The sequence below is a fragment of the Pelmatolapia mariae genome, linkage group LG3_W (assembly GCF_036321145.2).
Source record: "Pelmatolapia mariae isolate MD_Pm_ZW linkage group LG3_W, Pm_UMD_F_2, whole genome shotgun sequence".
Taxonomy (NCBI): Eukaryota; Metazoa; Chordata; class Actinopteri; order Cichliformes; family Cichlidae; genus Pelmatolapia; species Pelmatolapia mariae.
In genome coordinates, this window is record NC_086229.1 from 82,112,528 (window position 1) to 82,137,525 (window position 24,998).

The 24,998-nt window shown below is 41.4% G+C and overlaps 1 protein-coding gene across 6 annotated transcripts in view; it reads left to right on the top strand.

Moving 5' to 3' along the window:
* The window catches only part of LOC134624902 (multiple PDZ domain protein), a 55,237-nt gene that overhangs the window by 20,569 nt on the left and 9,670 nt on the right, over positions 1-24,998 (top strand). For 2 of the 6 annotated variants that reach the window (XM_063470037.1, XM_063470038.1), the window contains exons 14-34: positions 5-151; positions 1,416-1,586; positions 2,440-2,625; positions 3,175-3,384; positions 4,409-4,567; positions 4,878-5,030; positions 7,621-7,947; positions 8,292-8,403; positions 9,755-9,953; positions 10,484-10,525; positions 12,928-13,041; positions 13,143-13,223; positions 13,346-13,523; positions 13,659-13,769; positions 16,129-16,215; positions 18,392-18,421; positions 19,110-19,175; positions 21,360-21,543; positions 22,480-22,676; positions 22,787-22,878; positions 24,617-24,695. In XM_063470037.1, the coding sequence (XP_063326107.1) occupies positions 5-151; positions 1,416-1,586; positions 2,440-2,625; positions 3,175-3,384; positions 4,409-4,567; positions 4,878-5,030; positions 7,621-7,947; positions 8,292-8,403; positions 9,755-9,953; positions 10,484-10,525; positions 12,928-13,041; positions 13,143-13,223; positions 13,346-13,523; positions 13,659-13,769; positions 16,129-16,215; positions 18,392-18,421; positions 19,110-19,175; positions 21,360-21,543; positions 22,480-22,676; positions 22,787-22,878; positions 24,617-24,695 (2,925 nt within the window). The remainder of the gene's footprint in view (positions 1-4; positions 152-1,415; positions 1,587-2,439; positions 2,626-3,174; positions 3,385-4,408; positions 4,568-4,877; positions 5,031-7,620; positions 7,948-8,291; positions 8,404-9,754; positions 9,954-10,483; positions 10,526-12,927; positions 13,042-13,142; positions 13,224-13,345; positions 13,524-13,658; positions 13,770-16,128; positions 16,216-18,391; positions 18,422-19,109; positions 19,176-21,359; positions 21,544-22,479; positions 22,677-22,786; positions 22,879-24,616; positions 24,696-24,998) is intronic. The other 4 variants (XM_063470040.1, XM_063470039.1, XM_063470042.1 and 1 more) reach the window with 4 other exon arrangements.

A 24,998-nucleotide genomic window follows, 5' to 3' on the forward strand; every position in this document is an offset into this window, starting at 1 on the left:
ACAGGTGGCTCAGGTGGAGAAGTTTACTGAGAACAGTGGTCTGGGCATCAGCCTAGAAGCCAACAGCGGACATCATTACATCCGATCTGTCCTTCCTGAGGGACCAGTCGGTCGCTGTGGCAAGCTGTTTAGTGGAGATGAGCTGCTTGAGGTATATTACTCGAACATTACATTTGTTATTAGTATTTGCAGAAGTTTTTGTTGTGTACATATTTGGGAAATTATCGGTTCATGGAGCTCAGTTTTAGTGCAGTACATATTGTCACACAGCAAGTCTGGAGGAGCTGACATTGACCATAATGGTCTTTGTGGTGTTTCCTTTGAAGTTATAACACAGTGCCTGACAACTGCTGTATATGCCAATAAGGCATGTATGGGCTTCACTTATTAGGAATGATTCCTACCTAAAAATTCACCAACAGAGGATAAGCTTCTGATACAACTTCACCTACTTCAAGGATGCTTGGGGAAGAGGGTGAAGTCTGAGGAGGTTAAGCTCCATATATTTCCCCAAATATAGTTCCCCCAAAGAAAGTAATAAAAATCACTCCACATAGAGCTGAAAGCTGGATTAATCAGTGGCGTATCAGCTGTTTAAGTATGCTTTAAAATGAATTACTTGGAGTTATGGTAAATAAATTCCTGGTTTTACATTTGTTTTTGCTACTTTTAGGTCTTTGTTTTGTATTCATGGCTTGCCTTTTAGCTGTTCCGGTTTATTCTCACCACTCTCATTTCCATCTCTGGCAGGAAGCCGTTTCAGTACAAAGGTCTAAAAACCTCCTGTTTTCTGCAAGAGTGGCACCAACCTGCAGATTAATGCTAATGTTGCTCCCTTTCTGCTGGGCAACTGTTGCCACAATAACTTAAGTCAGTGGTTTGCAAACTGTGCAGCGTAGTAGGCTACTGGGAAAATATGGGGTGAATCAATGTTAAATGAATATGATTTAGCTGGAGAAAATAAACAGGGATTTGCTAGTGCAGCTGTGTTGAGCTTTTTTAAAATGAACTGGATTCTTTCGTATGGTTAATGATCCCTTCTCTCTTTTTGAGGAGGGTTGAGGTGCCAAAATAAGTTTGAGAACTACAAACTTAGGTTGAAAAGGTGTCAGTACTGAGTTTACAACTTTTTCCACTTCCCACACATAAATAAAATAAATAAGTAAATAAATAAATAAATATAAGAAGTGCTTCTTGGGATTACTAAAATTATTCTTTGGCATTTTGTCTTTTTTTAAATTTTTTTTTAGGAGGAATAGTAAGAAAATGTCCACAAAGATCTGCAGCAGAGATCTGTTTAGCTAAGGCTCAGCTACAGAGGCACTTTATCCCACGTGACATGTACTGTAACTACTTGGTCCTGGGTTTGAACTCATATTATGATTAGTTTTAAGTTTTAACCTTTCCTTTCTTAGGTCAATGGCATTTCCTTGATTGGTGAGAGCCACAAAGAAGTAGTGAGAATCTTGAAGGAGCTTCCGCTCCACGTGTACGTGACATGCTGCAGGCCGGCCCCCGACCTTCAGACTGAGGTGGATGCTGAGCAGAGAGAATCAGAGGCTTTGTCCACAACATCTAAATTGAAGGTACCTGCACTCATGATGCTGCAGTCCGTTTAATACTTGCTTGTTTTGAACACGAAAAACATCCAAGTAAAAGGGTACAAACTTGCAGTCTGCACTTACAGGACACTTTATTAGGTACACCTAGCTAGTACTGGGTTGGACCTCCTTTTGCCTGCAGAGCTGCTTTATTTCTTCATGGCACAGAATCAACAAGGTGCAAGGTTCTGATGCTCTGTTTGAACTTCAGCACATCGTGTTGACCATGTCCATACCTAAATGCATTGAGTTTCTGCCATGTGATTGATATCTGTGTTAACTATCAGATAATCAGTTGTCCGGTGTATATTACTAAGAAAGTACTGTAGCAGATGATGCATATGCAGGCCTCTTTTTGAAAGCACTACCACATCATAGAATATGTTTTCCTGCGTGTGCATATAAAGCAATTTGAGAATGATGCTCTTTAAGTCTTCCTTCTCTGTTCTAACCCCATCAACCATTATTAGCTTGCTGTCAATTGCTCTATCGGGTTTCCACACTGCCAGCCATGATGGATTAAGACTTAGTGATAAGCAGGGAAGGCTGAGCGTTTATTAAGACCAATTCTAGCAATACCTCAGCAGTAGCCAGCAACATTTGCTAGAGATATGAGACATCAAAAGCAGCTTTCCTTTGGGTAAGGGGGTTTTCATCTCACTCGCCTTATCTGTGATAATGTACTAAGGCCCGAGCATCCCAAAGATATTTCCCTTTCATCTGCTGCCAGAAACCTGAGCCAGAAACAGAACTAGAGGGGAGCAGCCTATGGGTTGAGAGTCAAAGCGACGAAGGCATGGGGTTACATAGTGATTTTGGGTTTTTCCTTTCTGTGCAGAATCAAATAGACCTCAGCGGTGTAGTGGTTGCTGAAGACTCAGAGGTGAACACAATAGCGGCGACACAGGGCAACGTGAGCGAGGAGGCGATAGGATCCCCTTTGGCTATGTGGGAGTTGGAGATCCAGAATATTGAGCTCGAAAAAGGAGAAAGGGGATTGGGATTCAGCATTTTGGATTACCAGGTGGGATTATGTTCTAGGGTTTAATGGAAATGTAACAAATATCAATATTCAGGTAAAAGATCCTTTTTTAACATGTTTAGATGATGAGTTATACTTTTCTTTAGTTTTTTAAATGTGTCTACGTTGTGTGTATTTCTGTATTATAGGATATTTAAACATGGCCATATTCACAATATGGGCTAATTTTATTAGATGGAAAAAGCTCAGTGGTGTGTGTGTGTCTGAACGTGTATTTATATCTTTGTGGAGGCCAAAAATTGGAAGTTTATTTGTGGGGACCAGGATTATGGTTTGAGACTCAAAATGTGGTTTCAGTGACAATATGGTTAGGTTTAGGGTAAGGGTTAGGGTTAGGCATTCATTTTTCATGGTTAGGGTTGGGGTAAGGGGCTAGAGAAAGCATTATGTCAATTAGATGTCCCCACAAGATATGAATACCCCACTTGTGTGTGTGGGAGTGGTTAAGAAAATGACCTGAATTCGATGTGATCTCCATATGACGCTGTGATAATTTACTCATTGACTTGTGCTGGCCTAACGTCACCACAGGACCCACTGGACCCGGCCAAAACGGTGATTGTGATTCGCTCTCTGGTTCCCAATGGTGTCGCAGAGAAGGATGGCAGGCTGTTGCCAGGAGACCGACTCATGTACGTTAACACCACCAACCTGGAGAACGCCAGCCTGGAGGATGCCGTCCAGGCCCTTAAGGGGGCCAAGCTCGGCAAGGTCCAGATCGGAGTCGCCAAACCACTGCCTGTAAGAATTGTTATTAGAAAGTGTTTGCTTTTTCCCCCTCTACTTTAAATCGCTTTGAAAATCAAAGTTCAAATGTGGTTTGCGTGATTGTAGTATTAAGTGTACGTGTACCTGTCAGAGTTACTGAGATTTACTCTGTGCTTTTGTGAATTTTCTGCAGTATTTGTCAGGGATCTGTCCCTCTACGTATGCAGGGTTTTAAATCCAGCAGTCCATATATCACACAAGTTAGTTTCCAGTCATGACGGCTCAGCTTACTAGGGCTTGAATTTTTCATGCAGGAAACAGTGTGGAGGTAGGCTGCATGGTTTAGCATTCCACCCACTGTTCTTTCAGGGGAGGTGACCAGCCTAAAATGCCCTGGACCCTTTGTTTTATATTATTATGTTATCGAATTCTCCAGTAGCACATCCCCTCTTGTACATTTAAACACACAAGGGCACCTGTCAAGATATTAGGTCCGTCCAACGGCATATTCATTGCTCCAGGCAGCTGTGCTCCTTGTACAGGATGTTTCTCTCCCTGCAAAAACAGCTTGCATTCTTTCAGCTGTAGAGCCGCAGTTCTCTTGTATTGAATCTGCCGTCGGATTACTCAGCGAGACCTCTGGGCCGCCAGGGTTAGCTGGATTACAGAGCTGCTGGAAGCCTCTGTAGAGTTATCCTGCTCTGCTGCAGGACGTGGAATGGACTTCTGAGAAGTATTTTGTTGTGTTGCCTCTCAAAATTGAGTCTTACTAGTGTAATCCTGCAATATGCCATCTTGGTTTTCATACATTTCTAGGGTGCACGCTACTCACAGTAAATTGCAAAAGTTCTTCTGTTTTCCAAAGAATGCATGTAAAAAACACATGAAATTCAGAACGTCGAGATGATTGAACTCTATAGTTAAATAACAGCATCCTCAAAAATGTAACATCGCTTTCCATCTTCATTCCATGTTAATTTATTTGCTCTAGGTTTTGGTTAATGTAGTGTAATGCCATAAAGCCGGGGACACTGAAAGAATTTCTCCACTTTCTTAGGGAATATGTGGATATTCCCACTCTCCACACCCATATGGTGAGCAGGAAATAACTTCATCACCCACCATCCAATCATTTGACTTCAACAGTATTTTGGTTGAAGAAGGAGAGGAAGAAGGACTGACTGAGGGCATCCTTTACCGAGCAGAGCCTGCATTGGTTAGTTAGCTTCTGGGAAAACTGAAAAAAATCAATCAATCAATCACAGCTCATGAAAAGGGAAACACAAATTATACTTTTGCTTCCTTCTCATAATTTTGAAGTGTACCATGCTTGTAATCATGCAACAGTTAGCTTATATGAATGGTATTCTAATAAATACACGCAGTCGATTGAGGGTTTTATCGTTAAGGCTTCATTAGCTGTAGCTACATCAATTCTGATTGACTTGCATTACATTGCTACAGTAGCATGATTAGTGATTCTTCCTAAGTATCCCAGCTATTTGTATTTTGATCCATTACGACAGATTGATACCAGTGATGCAGACCTGCCTGATGAAAAGATGTTAGATCATTCTTACTCCGGGATCGAGGACGACACTTTCCAAGCTTCCATGATCGCTCTCCATGGTAGCACCTGTAGCACAGACCTGGATTACCTACACTCATCCACACCCAAGGTAAGGACCTTTATTTATAAAATGTAACTGAAATGAGAAACACAGCTTGGTATTGTTTTCCTCATTTCATTAAATGTTACCGCACCATCCCGTGTCCTTTGTCACAATGAGCTTTACAGCATGTAGTCATTATTCTTTGTTTTTTTTTTGCTATGGAGGGCCAAAATGTCATGAGACATGTTTGCTGTTCTTTGTTAGGGCAGTAACTACATTACTGAACTTGGTGTTATACGAGGGCTGTATCCACAGCCCCAAGAACTGAAAGTCTCCAAATGGATATTAAATTATAAGGAAAATAACCCCGCAAAAAAAGAGTAAGGAGCAGACAAACTATTTTCCTAAGGGTATCTGTGTGTTTCCAGTTTTCCCAAAGGCCACAGCCGACCTTATTTGTAGGGCCTCCCTGCGTAATTTATCGTATAATAGGGCGGCCCAGAGGGACGAACGTGGGGCAGGACGACTCGTGGCAATTTATAGTACTGGGGGATTTCACAAAATACATTTCAGCTGTTTGTACGAAGCCCGACAGCTCAGCCTCAGCATGATCATGTGCTCCAGAGGGAAGCAACAAGTCTCTTGATAAATTTACATCAGTGACCGTAAGAAATGAACCAGCTTTTCCGGACTGTGAGGCTGGATGTTTTTTTTAACCTTTCACTCTGTGCCTGTTTCCTGAACAACAATGTAAAGTTCACCACATTGTAACTCGCCTCAAGAGTGTCTCTGCCTTTAAGTTAGTGAGTTCTCTGTTTACCTGACTATCAGCTTGTTAGTTTGGATGGGGAATGATTTGTAACTTTAATTAGAAAATTGGGACATTCTGCATTCATTTTCTTCAGCATATATCTTATCTCTTTGGCACGTGTTGGATCATCTCCCCGATGATGGATATCGCTCATCTGTCGAGTATAGAAGTTGTTGTTTTAGTGTTACTATGGTTTCTTTAAGAGTTTATTTATAGTGTTTAGGTGAAGATAGAGACAAAGGAAGGACACAGGAGCTTTCTTCCTGCACACAGGAAAACTGCAGCCAGAAAAATATACTGCTTAAAAAACATGAAAGGACCACTTTTTAATCAGAGTACAGCATCAAGTCGATTCAACTTCTGGGATATTGATGTGGTCAGTTAAGTAGCAGAGGGGGTTGTTGATCAGTTTCAGCTGCTTTGGTGTTAATGACATTAACACCAAAGCAACAATGAGGCAACAATGAGACAACCTCAACAACAGGAATGCTTTGACAGGTTTTAAAGGTACATTTATTGTCTCTCCTCATCTTTTCTGTTTTTCACTAGTTTTGCATTTAATTAGGGTCAGTGTCACAAGAGCTAGCATGAGGCAATACCTGGACCTTACAGAGGTTGCACAGGTAGTTCAACTCATCCAGGGTGGCACATCAATATGTGCCACTGTCTCCCAGCACAGAGCATGGAGTAGATTTCAGGAGACAGGTAGTTTCTCTAGGAGAGAATTGATACCATTGATTTCTCCCCATGCTTGCCCGACCTAAATCAAAAGAAAACCTCTGGGACATTATGTTTCTGCCCATCCAGCACCACCAGGTTGCATCTCAGGAGCTTGTCCAGGAGCTCAGTGATGCCCTGGTCCAGACCTGGAACCATCTGTCGTCTCATTTGGAGCCGTACAAGCATATGGGGGGGTCATACAAACTTCTGAGTACCATTTTGAGTTGGTGCAATAAAATTTCAGCCAAATGGACTCGCCTGCCGCATCATTATTTGACGTTGATTTTCAGAGTCTCTTTGATTTCTTCCCTCTGTAGTTGATCATTTTCGTTTCCATCAAACGAGGTGGAATCCTTTCATTCCTAACACATTATCCAGTCCAAATCAGAGTAGCTATCCAGCAGGTTTCCCCACATAGATCTCATGTGTTTTCAGAGTGTTCCTGTACATTTTTTTGAGCAGTATATTTATAAATTTGAAAGAGTTTGGCCCTGTTTATTCTGATTGAGGTGTGTATATAGTGATTCTTACTGGACTATTAGTTTGTAGTGCTGCTTTGCATGCCAAAAAATTACTTATTTAATATTTTGTACATCCATGAGGGGGTTCTGACCTCAAGCTTTGAAATAACTGGTGTAATATATGAGCCCTAATAATAACAACAGTTTAATCCCTAACTTTGGAAGGTGCCTTTAGTAAAACCATCTCACTTTCCTCCATTTGTCAAAGCCCAGTTCAGTGCTGCCTTATTTCAAATTACATTTCATATTTTTTTCAAATTACATATCTATGTACTGAGACTCTCATGTTTTATATATTTGCACATTTGCATTTTTTTTAACTTCTGTTCAGACTCCCAGAAGGATTTTTTGCTGAGAACCATTACTATTCAGTCTGGTTCTAACAAAGTCTTAAACGCTGTTATAATAAAACTGCATAATGCACTCGGCTCTCAAGATCTTCAGTAATTTATGCCACTTTCTACTGGCCTCCGATGGCTTTTCTGTGGCTCATTACAAGGAGGGCACGGCAGCGATGGAGGGAGATGAATTCTCCCTGTTGGGCAGTTGTCTAACTAACAGAGTGGGAATGTTCACTCATCTCTTCTACTTTGTTTTACTCCAGCTTGCAGCCCGACTGAACTTGCTGGAGGAGCATCCCTGCTTTGCAGACAACAGTCAAGTCTTCTCTCCGGAGGAGTCGGCCTCTTACGCTCCTCCGAGTCTGACCAGCCACATCCCGGCTTTTAATGCTATTCTGAGCAGCTCCGACCAGTACCTGGGACAGCTCCCGAGCAAAGAAGAACCAGCGGACGGCACAAATTCATACAGCCCGTTTGCTGAAATTGGGAGCAGATCCGATGTGCTGGAGGAACCTGTGGAGAGCCTTAACTATCAGAAGGAGCCTGCTATCTCTTTCGGAGAGATTGGAGACATAAGAGTTTTGATGAAGGTAAGAATTTAACAAGTCTAAATACAAACAGTGCGTCTGGGTGATTTCGCTCGCGATAAGATCAGGAGATAAGATTAGAATGGATATTCTATGCTGTGCACATGTGACAAGGCGCGTTATAACAGCGAGGAAATAATCCTCCTTCATCATTTCTTTTTTAAAGTCTCTCCACTCAGAGGCTGCCTTCAAACGCGAGATAAAAAAGCTTCTAAGCTGATTTGTTTAAAATGATTTTCACAGTCAAATTGCTGCCTTTTTCTCCAGAGACCCTGCTTTGTTTTGGAATCCGGCCTTATATATTTATTTACTGTCATGACTAAGTGTGCTGAATTATCACCTTAAAGGACGAGGAGGCTGGTGCGAAAGAATCGGCAGAAGACGGAGACAAAGCAACGCTGACCTCAGGGAGCAATTTTGAAAGGACTATCACAGTCGTCAAGGGCAACTCCAGCCTGGGTTTGTGCTCATTTCTTTACAATCTTTAATTTGTTCTTTTTATTTGTTTTCTTCATATTTTCCACAGAAGTGTTAATGAGGTTTCAGGATTGAAAGGTGCATTTGGCCTTTACTTTTATCTCCTGTTTTCTAAATCCAGTTTTATGGAAAAATGATAGAAGCAATTTTTGACTGTTTTCCACTCAGAAAGTCTAATCCCATCGCCATACTCATTATTTGCATTTCAAACCCTGCCCAAGGGGCTGCTACTGGCTCCAAGAATATTAAGTATGAACTTCTAAAACAAATAGGTGTTATGAAGTTACAGTTTAAAATCTTCAATTCCTCAATGAAAATCATCTCTTGTTTTGCTCGTTTGTGCTCTTTCAAGGTTTTTATTGGGTAGAGAATTGGAATATTCGGCATATTTTGCTCTCAATTTGCAGCTTACTTAGACCAAATTCATTCTTAAATAGAGCACACTAATCTTATTTTTAAACAGTTTGTAAATGAACTCTCACACACCAAGCTGTTGCAAAAGGGAGTTTAAAATGTAGTCGAAGGCTTTAGCCGGAGTGTCTCCCATCTGGATAAAAAGAATGATGGACAGTATGTACAGATGAAGACGAGCCTCCAGAGATATTATGTCACACTCCATTGAGACAGATGTGAAAATTAAATTTATCAACATGTTGACAGTTTCTAGGATGAATGGATTTTCTTGTAGAAGAGAATCAAATATATAGAGTCTAACTGTGTTCCTGAGTTAAATAAATTTTGGGATATTTGCTCTCACTGATGTTTTACAGAGCCAAGAGTAGGCACAGTATGAAAACCAAGTGTCTCGAAACACAAACTGTAAAAATGGTCCAGAGTGTGCCAAGAAAATATCCCCACACCATTAAACCACAAAAAAGGCTGATACAAGGCAACATGCATCCATGCTTTCGTGTTCTTTATACTAAACTGTGACCCTACCATCCGAATGCCGCAGCAAAAATTGAGACTCCTGTGACCAGGCAACATTTTTCCAATCTTTAATTGTACGATTTTGGTGAGCTGGTGTGAACTGTAGCCTCCGTTTCCTTTTGTTAGCTAACAGGAGTGGCAGCTATCGGTGTGGTCTTCTGCCTCAAGGTCCGATGTGCTGTTAGTCTTGGTTATGATGAGTGGTAGTTTGAGTTACTGTTGCCTTTAGCTCAAAGCCATCTGGCCATTCTCCTCTGACCTCTGACATCAACAAGGCGTTTTCTTTGGATATTTTCCCTTGTTAAAGATGGTTGTGTGGGAAAATCCCGGCAGCTCAACAGTTTCTGAAATACTCAAGTCACTTAAATCACTTAAATCAAACAGTTGCTCATCTTCTTCAAAGGGATGACAGTGAGCGCCTTGAAAGACGGTTTGGGGATGTTGATCCGCAGCATAATCCACGGAGGATCCATTAGCCGGGATGGACGTCTCGGGGTTGGCGATCTCATCCTGGCTATCAACGGAGAGCCCACTGCCAACCTGACCAACGCCCAGGCCCGCGCCATGCTCAGGAGGCACTCTCTCATTGGGCCAGATATGGGGTAAAGGCTATAATCTATATACACTTTTACCCAATACAATAGCATGCATTATGATTTCAATGAGACCATTATTGTGGCCAAAAATAACAGATTGCGATTTGCAGTAATTCATTTGACTTAAATGTGAAGCTTATGCCTGTACCAAAGCTTTTTTTTTTTTTTAAATTCAAGCGGTTAGTTTTCATTTAGCCCATATGCACATAATTAGTAATGTCTGGCATTACCGAGTACATAAAATGAATATTAGCTCCTCTCAGCCATTTCTCTGTAAGCCGCGTGGTAGAGTCCATTTAAATGAGCCTATGAATGCAGAATACAGCAGGGATGCCAGGCTGAGTAGTTACTGGCAGATTTTTTTTTTTAAAGAAATGAGCACTACTAAAGTTACACTGTTGGCCTGACACCCTGCCCTGTGAAGGACTTGCCTTACAGGTAAATCGAATGTTGTATTTGACAAGTTCTGCTTGCTGAACTAAACTTGGCAGTTTGTTAGCTTCGGTGCATAAAAAAGATAACTCTTCACATTCTAGATCTGCTTGTGCACCCGAGGACGATCTGTGCCCATTTTATGTGTGAGTATGACTAACTTCCATGCTGGTGGTCTTTCTGCAACAACAACAACAACAACAAACTCTCTTTCTTTCCATCTGCTGCCGACCTTCATTACAGTCTATTAGAGTTTTATCCAGACAGTTACTTACAGCAGAGTGCCAAAACAACAGCAACAGCGAAATATGACTATAGCTGCTAAAGATGCTGTTTTTAATGTCTGTCAGATACACTGAGTAGCATTTAAATAATAATACTGTGAAGCTGCAAGTGTTGGGAAGGTTACTTTTAAAATGTATTCCATTACAGAATACTGAATACATGCCCCAAAATGTATTCTGTAACGTATTCCGTTACGTTACTCAATGAGGGTAACGTATTCTGAATACTTTGGATTACTTAATATATTATCATGCTGTTTACAACTACGTGAATGTACTATTGCTGTGATTTATTACTGTTACTGAAGGTCCGCGGCTCCGAACCGTAGTAAAGGGACATCTGGCTAATACGTCGGGTTCGTGTCGTTCTCGTAGCTGAAAACTAGCTTTACTTTGTTGTCTGGGTCAACTTTGCTAGCGAGAGACAGAGAGAGGCGTTGAAAGGCTGCTCCAACGGAACTTATTTTTTCCGGAGGAAAACACGAACACAGTGTACAGTTGAGTCTTAATAGCTTACTTACAAATGGGCTCGTCAGGCACTCTTCTTGGCTGCAGTGGTTATTATTATATTTACATGCTTCCAGCTCCCGTTTTTGCTCCGTGACAGCTCGGACTTTTCCTTTCTCTCCCTCCCTCGCTCACAGACACATAACGTGTATGGTAGTCCATTCTCGCTGCAGCACGGACTACACTGCCCATGAGGCTACATTCTTTAGGGCAGGGGTCTCGAACTCCAGGCCTCGAGGGCCGGTGTCCTGCAGGTTTTAGATCTCACCCTGGGTCAACACACCTGAATCAAATGATTAGTTTATTACCAGGCCTCTGGAGAACTTCAAGACATGTTGAGGAGGTAATTTAGCCATTTGAATCAGCTGTGTTGGATCAAGGACACATCTAAAACCTCCAGGACACCGGCCCTCGAGGCCTGGAGTTCGAGACCCCTGCTTTAGGGCCATGCCTGTAGCATTCTGCCTTTTAGCTTAGCACAACAACAACAACAAAAAAGCGCTCTCTCACCCAGGAAACACGCAGAGAGAGAGCGTCACCCTGTAACCATGGCAACCGTAACGCTGCCGCCTGAAACAACAGAGCGTAGCTGTCAAACATACCCAAACAGTCCTGACCCGCAACAATATGAAACAGGAAAGTACTGCCGTGTAATCCATTTATTTCACCAAAGTAACTGTATTCTGAATACCACCTTTTTAAACGGTAACTGTAACGGAATACAGTTACTCATATTTTGTATTTTAAATACGTAACGGCGGTACATGTATTCCGTTACTCCCCAACACTGGAAGCTGCGCACCAGCTTTAACAAATGTTTTAATTTTTATTCCCGTGACAGCAGATCTGGATAAATCTTGATTGACTACCACTTTTTTTTTTAGCACCTAACCTGCTGCACGTCTTCTTCTTTCTTCCATTGTGACTAACATGTTTAAAGCCACCATAACGCACTGTTTTTCCTGTTTTCCCCTCCACTCATCATTCCTTTATAAGCTCTGCCACGTCTCTCACCGCCTGTTGTGATGTTCTTAATGAACTGACTCATCCGTTTCATTATTTCATTCATTTTCCTCTCTGTCTGCATGCCATGTATTTTTTTTCTAAAAACCACACACACACAAATCAAAATCAACCCATCTGCTGAAGATCTGTTAGCTTCACTCAGATGTGCTAATGCACCCCCGAGAATCAGCCTCACTCTGAATTGTTGTGAAACGTCAGTTTGTCAGCTTTCTTTTGTTTCATTTCCTAAAGGGAGTTTGTTTGTGTTAATAATAGAGCCATCAAATTTGTTCCACGTCGGTCACACAGTAGGTGATGCGGGACTTTTTTTTTTTTTTTTAATAGTCATGTATGTAATTCGAAAGCATCTCAACCTCGTCACAGGGAGGTTTGTTGGAAATAGACTGAGGTCAGTTTTGCTGCAGTCTTGTTCGTGAAGTAAAATCTGATGCAGGGACAACGGCTTCTAAATGTAAATGAGCAGGTTTAAAAGTAGCTGTTTTGTTTAATGAAAAGGTGGCGGCGGGGGGGTAGCTGTAAGGATTTGGTTCCAGTTTGCACTTGACTGCATGTTCTCCTCTGTTTTTGGTAAATTACTTTGTGCTTTTGCAATGAAGGGGGGCATAATTGCCAATAACGGTGAGTAATAGGGTTTATAAATATGGAGGCCAGGTTGTTGTGTAATTTGTGAATATCCACTCATTTATGTGTGTGTGTGCTTATGTTTATGTGTGTGGTGGGGGGGAGTTCAGCATTACGTATGTCCCAGCTGAGTATCTGGAGGAGTACAAGGCCAGCCTGGAGCAGCCTAAAGACGACGTCTTCACTGACGCAGCTCCAGCACCAGTGGCAGCTCCAGCGCTGAAGTACGTCCCCCTGCCACAGTGATACTTGTTATGCAATTTGCAGGCAAACCTAAAGGTGAATAGACAAATGTTTATATGTGGAGCCTCTTTTATATTTTTAGAGAAATTCCTAACCTCCCCGAGCGCGAAGATGGAGAAGGAGAAGAAAGCGCATCTTATAACATCTGGAACCAACCGAGGAAGTGTGTGAACACAGACACATACACATGTGTACCTGACCTTTTGATTCAATTTTCTACACGTATCAAATGTCACAAGGTTTAAAGTGAAAACTCTTGCAATCCCTTATTGGTACCTTCCTCAGAGTGGAGCTTTTCCGAGAGCCGGGCAAGTCCCTGGGGATCAGTATCGTCGGCGGCCGAGGGATGGGCAGCCGGCTGAGCTCTGGAGAGGTGATGAGGGGCATTTTTATCAAGCACATCCTGGAGGACAGTCCTGCTGGACAAAACGGGACTCTGAAGACTGGGGATCGAATTGTGGAGGTAAAGGGACTTTTTGTGTCACAGAACAATTGATATAATTTATTCGTTTGGACTAAAGTGCTCATATGTTTGAAATAAATAGCTAGACAAAAAAACTGGTTTAAGATTGAGTCTTTTTCTTGATGCTTCCTTCAGGTGGACGGAGTAAACCTAAGAGATGCTAGTCACGAAGAGGCGGTGGAGGCCATACGGAGGGCAGGGAACCCTGTCTCCTTCCTGGTCCAGAGTATTATCCAGAGGCCCAGGGTAAGTCTGTATATTAGTGTCTGATTCCCAGTAACTACCTCATAATGTAAAGGTCACAATATCCTCACTCTGCAGCTTCTTTTTTGTTACCTCGTGTAAAACTTTTGTGTTTCGGCACAGGCCGTTTAGGGCACTTTCAAAAAGCTAATAGATACCGTATACGACCCCTTTATTGTCCTGGGTTGTCTGTACGTTGAAAGTAAATGTGAACTCTTTTATGGAGCGACAACAAACTCTGCCTGGCATATTAAATGTATTAGCGTGTTTTAACCTTTAAGAGCAGCGCTGAAAAACAGCGTATCAACAACACCGTTTGTTGCTTGAAAGTGCCCTCAGGCCTTTAAAGCATGACTAAATCGTTTCCTGCTGAGGCTGCTACTGGCGTGGCTCCAGCGTCAGATCTCCCTGCTTTCATCACTTTTCACACATTAGGAGATAGTCCCTCATGCTTTCCTAAACATTCTGGTTACTCATTAAGCATACAACAAACCATAATCTTATGTAAAACAGGGGAAGGACACGAGGAGGGCAAGAATGATATTAAAGCTGCTATGATCAGTGTTTTTGGAACAATGGCATAAGGGCTGCTTTTAGTGATGTACCCGTTTACGCTTGACCGAACCTGACTTTGCAGTTCCCCTGAGCTCTGCGTGGATTTGTAGCATCATTCGATTTATTCTTTTGGTTTTCCAAACAGTAACTGTAGTATTTTGGGGTAAGAGGTCTTGTTGTCTTATTGTTGTCTTATTATATTTTTGATATTTTTTTAGCACTTAGCCCAACAGTTACTAAAGTTATTATCTAAAAGGTTAACACTGTTTCAGATAAACTTTTTAGCTTTCAGTTGGTTAAAAGCTAGCTAGCTGTCATGGTTGTTAGCTAAAGAAATACTGAAACCCACTGGGCACTTGATACTAGCACGAGCTAGGCTAACAAAAACATTAACTGAGCTTTAATTTGGGTAGCTGATTGTAACTTCAAAACAATACAAGAGAGACACATAATTAGTTACCTTTTAACTATATGTCTTATTTGATCAAAGTTACAGTACTGTGCAAAAATCTTGAGCTTTCTTTATTAAAGACTTAAAAAACTGACTTTTTGAAGCTTTTTGATCACTTTTTTTATGTGTTAAGCGACTTAACTTTGACCTATGAATCATTCAAATTAAAGACCAAGTAACTAAAGGAAAGAACTGATGTTGTATCTACACGTAACAGACAACCTAGCAAATACAAATATAAATTGTATCTTTATACACGTTGTTACAAGCAGTCTGTCACAAAAACATCAATTTTTAACAAAAAATGCTAAAATGCTCTTTTGATACCCAACGAGATATTAACTGAAAGCATGGCATTTCTCAGCGTGATGTGCAGTTTGTCCTTAAAATTTTTTAGGAAACTTGAAAAGTGAAGGACTAAAGAAATATAAGGACAAAACTACCTGCAGCAGATGAACAGTGTCTGAAAGTCAGCTTTTAAGAAGTAGGAAAAAATTAGGAAAAAACCTGAAAGATGCATCTGACCATTCACTTGATCCATCTACTGTTCACTGATGCCTCATCAGAAATGGTGTCAGTAGAGGGGTGGCTGTCAATAATTCAAGGGAAACCGGGAGAAAAGGCTGAGTGTAATGCCATATTACACAATCAGTGGCAACAGGGTCATGGAGATATGACGCAAATTTGAAGTTCTCAGTACAAATCATCTTTAATATGTATGGAGGAGGTCAGGAGAGAAGAACAACAGTATCTACAGGCATCTGTAAAACACACAGTGGAGACTCTGTCATGGCTTCGGGATAAATTTCAGTCAGTGGTGTGGGAATCTTGACAAAACTGATGGAATCATGACCGCAGAAAAGTACCATCAGATTTTGATCCACCATGCAATGCCATCTGGAAAGCGTCTGCCTGAGAACAGCTTCTTTTTTCAACAAGACAATGATTCCGGACACACTGCCAACGCAGTAAAAACATACCTGGATAGAGAAACACACAATGAAACACTATCAGTGATGAATTGGCCTCCCCAGAGCTCAGACCTCAACATTATTGAAGCAGTGTGGGATCATCTTGACAGAGAACAGAACAAACAGGCCGAAACATCGAAAGATGAGCTTTGAATGTCTTTCAAGAAGCCTGGAGAACTATTCCTGAAGACTTCAGGAAATGATTAACTCTGTTTACTCATTTTCCATTTTCCTAGCAACATGTAGGAAATTGGGGTGGCTGAAGACATTTACACAGTACTGTATGCCAAACTAGTTATTTAAAGTACTCAGAACAGTTTTAAGTAGTTACTACAATATGAGCTGCCTCAACCTACATCTCTGTTCCTCTACATGGCGTTCTCAGCCTGAGTCAGTTTATAGCCCAGCTTCATCGCCCGCAGTAAAGAAACACACCACCGCTTTCACACACATGCCACCTCGCACATGTCAGGTAATCTGTCTTTCTCTTTTTGTCTCCCTCATTTTTATTGCTTAAGCTATCCATCACACTTTATCTTAGTTGCGTTATCTGCACTCCCTACTCTTTCCCTTCGTCTCTCAGACTGGTGGCTGAGTCTTTCTTTTTATGTCCGTCTTTGACTTTGAAATAAACATGATGTGCGCATTAATGGAAATAAAGCAGAATTCTAAATTCCCTCCAGGAGAAAAAGAACTGAATCATTTGTTTAATGTCAGCGACCCCAAATGCTGCTTTTAACCAAATAGTCATCAAGCGCTAAAATCAGCGTGGCCACTATTTTAGACACATCTGCGCTGAAGGTGAGCTTTGGTGACATTTATTGCACATGCACACTAGATTCTAACCACGGGGCTTATTAAAGTTTAATTGATACCTCATATAAAGATGGTCATTATCAACTCTACAATATCAGGGTTGCCAGCCTTTTGTGAGAATAGCACAGCTGGCACTTTTTATCTTTATATCAGCAGAACAATCTTTTGTGCTGTATTGTAGGGCATACTGATAGACGAACGTCAGCCACCGCCTTTTTAGTTTTGTCTTGTTTTGCACCCTCGAGTTAAGGATTTTTACTCCTCTTTGGCCATTTCTTTTTTAAAATCGGGGTGATATGCATTTAAGAACTGAGGATATATTACCACACCCATATATCTGTATATTTTACTCTAAATGGGCCAATATTGTGTTGTATTAAGAAAGAACTGACGCTAGCAATTAAGTATAAACCCATCACTAATATAGGTACTGCACTATTAAATCCAATGCACAGGGAGGTCATTTCATCACAGACTTCTAAACAACTGGACTGCTTTCGATAGCCATAGATGTCGCCCCCTGTTGGCCATTAAAAAGAATACATTAGGCTGCCTCCATTTTTGTATACAGTCTATGCTAAAAACATATAAAACCTAGACGGAAAAAAAGTCTGCAAGTAAAAAGCCGAGGGCATATTTAAGGCATAAAAACATTTTCGATTTAGTTTTTCATCCAGTTGCTTTTTCGTTTTCTTATTAGTTTAATCATTGAAAAGGTTGCAGCTGTGTATATATTTTTTTCCTCAGAAATGGCCTTAAATATAAACTAGCCGATGAATAATTAAGTTGTCGCCATTGCTGTTAATGCGTTCAGGAATACATCCAGTGATACAAGGAGACATTATTAGCAAGGCTCATTAGTCAAACTTGCTGGAGAATCTGTTTAAATCGACCTCGTGGATGGTAATATATGTGGATTTGAGTTATGATGGGTGAAAGTCTGTATATATTTAAAAAATGTGATTTTTCCAGGGGATTTAAGTTGGCAACCCTGAAAGTATAAGAGAAAATAATAAGGGCATTAATTGTGGCTCTGCGGCTGCAGGAAGACGTTCTTCTAATTCACTCCAGAGTCACTGGGGTCAGCGCTGAGTGTGGCTAAAGTGAAATCCACGACAATAAACCGAATCATGAGATAAATACCATTTTTAATGGATGATATATCTGAGCAGTGGAGTCAGAGCAGTAGTAGCTGTTTTAAAATGCAGCCACCGAGGGCCACCTAAGAGAGCACAGTAACTACATCTGTGCTGTTTCCCTTGAAGTTTCAAATCACTCTGTTGTAAGCAATGAATAATCTCAAGGTAGCCCGGAGGAGTCTTTGAAACATTTACGCTTTCAGAGAGCGAGAGGCTTTCTTCAGTTCCTCCACGTGAAGGAAATATCTGTCTTCAAGGAAACTGTTAGTTAAACATTAATGATTTCAATCTCTCTCTGTCTCCTTGATTACCTTTGATGGAATTTTGTCAGAAAGGCTCAGACATCATCTCTAATGTTTGTCATGTTGTCAGCTTGTCGGTCTTGTGTTGCTTTTAGAAGCCGCCCCTGCCCTTCCTTCAGCTAAATAGCCACAGTGGGTCGAGCCTTCGTTGCACTAGTCAAGCCTCCCTGCCTCAGGTTAGAAACCTAGCCCTCGTCTGCTGCGTCTCCTCGCGTTTGTGTGGGCGTGTCTTTCGTTTGGACCTGTGTGCAACTTTGTCTCATGAAGACACGGAGACTATTTTCCAACCTGTGCACGATGCCTGTTTTTAAATCTGCCTCTGATAACACGTGTTTATATTCATTTTCTGTCTCTGTAACTTTGCTTTCTTTCCCATCTGTTGCACCCGCAGAAAGTGAAAATGATAGTTGAGGCTTTTACTGTAAGTGCTTTTTTTCTTCTTCTTCTCCTTTTCTTTTTAATTTTTCTCCTGTCGTCAGCTTTGAAAGGCGATTTATTCAAATTATCCCTCCAACATTGTCCCGAGTGCCTCATTGCCAACGTAAGAAAGACAACTTGATTAGACGGTCGGCAGTCAACACAAATTCTGTTGTGTGAAGAATTATAAACTGCAAGTTTCTGGCAAACAAAGAAGAAAACATTTCAAGCTTGGTCATTCAAGAAATCGTCAAGCTTGGACGGGCATGTGGTACTGGGCACGCGTTCCTCACTCGACACATCAGTGTTTTGGCATGTCCGAGTGTTTGTGTGCTTTCAGTTCTTGGCTTTGCCAAGCTTCAAGTTAGCAGAAGCAGTGAAAGTTTTGCCTTTATTTGAGAAATGCGGATTTCCAAAACAGATGGTTTATCATAACACAGCATACCGAGCACGGCTTTAGTCATTCCGAACATTTAAGACTTAGCGTGGACCCATTAATATTTATGGGATTACTGCCCGTGCGTCGCACCGCACTGTGATACAGTATCTTTCACTATCTGGTGACATTGAAGTGGATGTTATGAGTTTGCTTTCCATACGTGACGTAAATTAATTTCAAAGTCCTTTTTTTGTTGTTGCTATCTGGTGCAGAGTAGAGTGATTTACCTTCATGTCTGTCTTAAATGCAACAGTCATCGATAACAGACTCGAGTGAGGAGAGAGCTGCTGCAGCCGCAACAAGGGACAACAAGGACAAGGTTGGTACTTCTAATTACCGAGCACGCAGATCGCCTATCAGTGTTGTTGTGTTTGTTGTCAGATTTCAGTAGGTGTCGCTCACGGCGTTAAAATAGATTCAGTAAAAAAAACAAACTTTCACCATAAACTCGAGATATGTTGTCGACCGCAACGCTGGCAAACGCCTTTGACTTGACCTGTCAGAACAATGCTGTCTGCTAAAGTTGCCCTTTTTGTCTTCTCTGTAGGAGGGTGACAGTCACAGTAGACTTTTCCTCCGCCTCTCCCCAACTAACCCTTTCACTCCTACCCCGTTTAAGGTTCGTGGGTCTCTGTGTTGTGCTTTCCACCTTCCATTTCCGTGTATGCTTGCACGAATATGTCAGCGTGTCACACGGCAGCCCGTGAATTGGAGATGTCCTGACGTGCTGTACATGCATATGCGTGGCCTAACACCTCCACCGTCCGACTTCCTGTGTGTGTGTTTCTTTTTGTGGAATCGGAACATCTTTCTTCCTTTACTTTAGTTTTTGCCTTTTTGCTTTTAGTCCGTTTTCGGAAGCGTAACAGAATCAAAACTCTGGTTTTAAATGGATGATTTTGAGTTTTGAGCGTTATATTTAAGATCAACAATGAATGAAGTGATCAGAAGTCAGAGTTGTTACAGGTAAGTGCGCTTATGAATTACTGATGGGTGAATATTTGAAATTTAGAGACGATCATTAAATTAATAATTATATAGTAGAGATCAAAATTTACTGTAACACCAGTTGTCCACTTAAAAAAAAATGAGTGTGCAGCGACCAAGCCCATCATCAGGAGAAATAATCACAAGGCCACAGAGGGACACATCACATGGACGGTGAAGAAGAACTGTAGTGATGACAGCAAGGTTCAGTTTCGACGCGGGTTTTATGTTCGGGGTCAAACGGGAGCAGGGGGGAGTCAGTTTGGAGGACGGGGCTTCATGGTTTGGAGCAGAAGTTGGGTTTGTTTTACACTTTAGTGTCAACAGTAATGTCTGTGAGAAGCTTGTACGCCAACAGAGTCAGCCAAGACTTTCTATGGAGGTCGGTGCCTCTTGTCACCCTGTGAAACAGACGCACTTGTTGAATGTGAGAGCATGAAAATAATGCATGATGGCTAGCCCAGAATCCTGATCCTGAACCTAGCTGTGGCTATGAAAGTCACAGCAGTGGCTAAACTGTGGACGAGACCAAGATCAAACCAGAGCAGTGTGGGAAATTGATAACAATTATTGTGTTGTGTTAGTTAGTTGTGTTACAGTCATTTAGAGAAAAGGGCCTGCCGGTATACTGGCCCAGCGTATTAGCCAGTATTAGCTATTTGTCAGTATATTGGCATCGGCATTTATAACAGCTGATAAAAGAAAATGTAAAAACGAAACAAGAGATGGGTGAAGAAGAGTGGTGATGTTATATTATTTGTCCACCAGAGGGCACTCTGCAGCCTCTGTGTTGGCAACATGGGTTTGAAACCACAAACTGTTAACAATAAAACGATTCTTTTCAAAGTGCGCTGTCATAATCTCACAGCAAAGACTCGCTAATAACTAAATGTAAATAATGTTTGGGAATTCTGTTTATATTTTGTGTGTCTGAAGAAAAAAAATCGGACGATGTATGTGATTTTTAGATCGCTGAATATTGGTGCTGAGGTAAAAATCCTGTATGGATTCTGAATTTTGAAAGCTGTAACCATCAGTAATTTCATCACTAAATGTTTGTCCTGCTACAGTCAGTAACAGTCCTAAAAGTTCCCTGTAAAGTACAGTTTAACTCTATCTCTCTTGTTCATGGATTTTGTTACATTTATTAGAAGAAGCAGTGACTTAAATACAGGAAATTTAGGAATGTAAGGTGTTCTCTAATTTTGATCTCTGCTGTTCATTAAATGAAAAAGAAAAAGTAGCAAAAATACACATTTTGGTGCGAGCTGGAGTAGTGTTGCTATCCCAGTTGTGATCAGAGCTCGTAGCATCAATAACTTCCATCTAACGCACATGTAAAAGGAAACCAAGCATATGGCTTCTTGTTGATTGCATCGGCGTCTCTCGTGCGCCTTCCTCTTGCTGTGAACCTGACAGCCAATTGATTTAAACATTAATGGAGAGATGAAACCTTCTTTATCTTCTTTACCTTTCACTCATCAACTGTTTTCTGCCTCCACCTGTGGCACGACAGCTGACGAAGCGTGAAGCGGCAAAGGCATCTCCCACCAGCGCTGTCCTCCCCCTGCCAGTGGTGCCTCATGTGGGAGAGACTGATACAGACACGCTGACAGAGATTCCTGGCAGCCCTGCTGAGACTGCTGAGGAGAAAAAGGAGGAGGGGGAGGAGCCCGAGGACGAGTACGGATATAATTGGAGTGAGTTTAGTTTGTCTTAAATAAAAGTGGTTTTTATTGTGTTTTTTGCAATAGGGTGTTTAAATGTCACAAGGTTGTAAATGTTTGATGTAAATGTAATCCTGCATCACATATAGCAGGAATATTTTAACCCAGTTAAAGTGGGAGGAAGAGAAAATATATGCTTACATACTACACTATGTAATAACAGCAAATGGCCACAAGAGGTCCTCCAAGTTACATGTCTGCCCATAAAGTCTCCTGCATGGCATAAACGTGCACTGATTCACATGCTTGAGCTGGTTGTGCCTCAGCAAAAACCTGAAGGACTCAGTGTCCCAATTAGGCCATTATCATCCTGCAGACACTCTGATGTCAACTGTAGGATGAACTCGCTGCTCCAGAGAGAAAGATAGCGAGCAATCAGCATAAAGAACAGCCTCCAAACACCTGGGATTGTGGAGTATATGTGTATATGTGCCCTTGTGTGCGTTTGTGTGTGTGTGTGTGTGTGTGAGAGCGAGATAGACAGAGCCCATCCTGCGGGAATAAGATTGATGAGGTTGAGCCCGGGGAGGTGAGTTGTGGAGATTAGTACAGGACTGATGGTTCAACAGTGGCAGGGAGCCCAGAACAACAGGAGCCCACTGGTCTGAACAGTGGCTATCTAACACACCAGAGACAGGAGAGGTGGAGAGACAAAGAAAAGAGACTGGAACCAGAACAAAAGAGCCAAGATTGAGACAAAAATGGGAGAGGGTGAAGCTGAAATAGAAAATTCTGCTGACAAACTTCTACCTTTTACTTTTGGTTCCTCTGCATTTTACACATTTCAAATATCTGCTCCTCTTTCGGGAAACGTTACACGGAGCGATAGGGCTCGAGACCAGTCTGCCGCTATTTTACTTGTATTGTCAGCTTACATCTGTCTGCCGCGACTACGCCTGCCTCTTTCAGAGAACATAATCCAGCGTTATGGCAGCCTCCCAGGTGTCCTCCACATGATTGAGCTGGAGAAAGGCAAAACAGGCCTGGGCCTCAGCCTGGCAGGGAACAGGGACCGCTCACGCATGAGCGTGTTCGTGGTGGGAATAGACCCCAGCGGGGCGGCCGGCAGGGACAGACGTATGGTTGTTGGGGATGAGCTGCTGGAGGTGAGATGTGTATAAAATTAGTTTCACTGTTCATTTGCTTTTTTAAAAAAAAAAATGTCTCAAATTCTGTAAATGCTTTTCTGAGCAATAAACTTTATGTTGCGTTACAGATCAACGGACAAGTTCTGTACGGCCACAGTCATCAGAACGCATCCTCCATCATTAAGAGCGCTCCGTCCAAAGTCAAAATCATCTTTGTCCGGTATCAACAGTTATTTTCATCACTATTAAAGCTCCTGTGAAAATATGCATGCTGTTATTGAGCCTCAGAAAGGTTATTGTAATGTTAGTGAAAAGCCAATAGATGGAGCTATTGTCATTCAACAGAAGGATGCAGCACAGGTTGAATATAATGGCCTCTGTTCTGTAATGCTTAATAACATAGTCTCTCACATGCACATACCAAACTTATACATGCATTCATAAACTATAGTTTATCTTGAAATATTTTTTAATCAATAAATATTAATAAAAATTATATTAACCCTATCACACCAGCTGGCACTTGGCTGATGATTGTGAAGGTTTTCAGATTTAGTGGTACACTCACTAAAATATACAACAGTTCTACAGCATACAGATGATATTTATTTAGATATTTATTTTATTTAGTTACCAAAAGAGATAAAGAGCAAAAGTTGAACGTTGGTGACAAATAGAAATAACAGACATCCAAAGTAAATCCATAAACTATATTTTAATTTAATATTTAGTAGTCAAAAAGTGTAAAATGTGCAAAATAGCTTGCTTAAAGCATGGCTAATGCGTCACACTGTTAGCTAGTAATATGGGCATAAACAGTCTAAGCTTGCCAGCTAAAAATATGAGATATACTTAGCTAGAATTATTAATAAAAACAAAAAAAACAATGAAAGTTATCAAACAAATGTGAATTAAAATAGTAGTTTATATTGTTAATTTAGATATCGACATGTAGACATGATGGAAAAATGTATTTGCGAGGAAATGTGTTTTAAATAGTTAGTTAAAAATATAAAATAAGCAAATTAAATTACACAGTGACTGTAAGCTAGAGTTATGGCTAAAGGGAGAAATGCAAATGTAGTGGAGTTCTTATCAGAAATGTTGCGGAGAGTGTATCCCTCCATAGTGTAGGGGTTGATGTCTGCACCTAGCAAGCAAAAGCTGCCAGGATGCGATACAGATACCTTTGGGGCCTAGAAAGGCATCTACTGTAACACAATCAAGTATGTAGATCTACGTGCTGTACTGACCCCTGCTTGTGAATAAGAGAGCAGCTACAGAGTTGAACAGATGTTGTTAGGCTGTGTGAATATTTACTAAATAAAATCTGCTTTTTGCATGTTAATCTAGAAGTTTTCACATTTTAGGAAACATAAAAAAAGATTCTATATGTCTCCATTTACCCCATCTCCTCCTTAACGGGTCGGCCAATCTGGATGAAACTGCATGAAATGCAGCGCTTATTAACATCTGTCGATTTGAAAATTATTTAGATTTTTATACGTATTATGATTACTTTATCATCCTCCTGCGAATGCGATGTTACATTCTCCGTTTGTGTTGGTGTTATGTCTCAAATTCATCGTATGACACCAAAGGGTAGAATTACAAATTTGAAAAAGCACCGCAGAAGTTGCAGAAGTTGAAAGTAGTCCCGATAGTTTCAAATGTAAAAGGTGTTGATGCAGGAGTTGTTGAGTCGGTCAGCTTTGGGAGTCAAGCAGATGTATGTAATACAGCTACATTAGCTCACACATCCCTACAGAGTTTGACGTATTTGACCTTTGACCTACTTTTGGCCCTGTTCCGGATCACAGTACTTAGCCTCCCACTTGACTCGCATCCTTTTCCTGACCCCCTGAAAGATACGCTGTGATCAGCTGGCGTAAATCACAGCTCTGCTGTCACAAAGCTGAGAAGCAACGATTTACGTGAGTTATGACTGTGTGAAACAGGAACACCGAAGCGCTCGACCAGATGGCGGTGGGACCAGTGAGGGAGCACGAGGGAGACGCAGTGGAGCCCCACGCTGAGGTACAACTCTGCTTATGGGCACGCATAGAAAACACACAATGCACACATGCAGAAGCCCTGGAACAGACACGACTCCTACAGCTACTACACAGCCACGTTGGTGCTTCGTAATGAGATTTTAAACGTGTAAACAGAACCATTACTTTTACATCTGGGCGTGTAATTTGGCTTTTAGTCTGTCTCGTGCTCGGCACACATGCATGTGAAGTTTCTTTGTGTGGTCCTGTGCCTGTGTGTGACTCCCAGTAAAACAGACCACAAGCAGTAGTGTAGATGCATCCAGCACTGTACTCCCACCAGCTA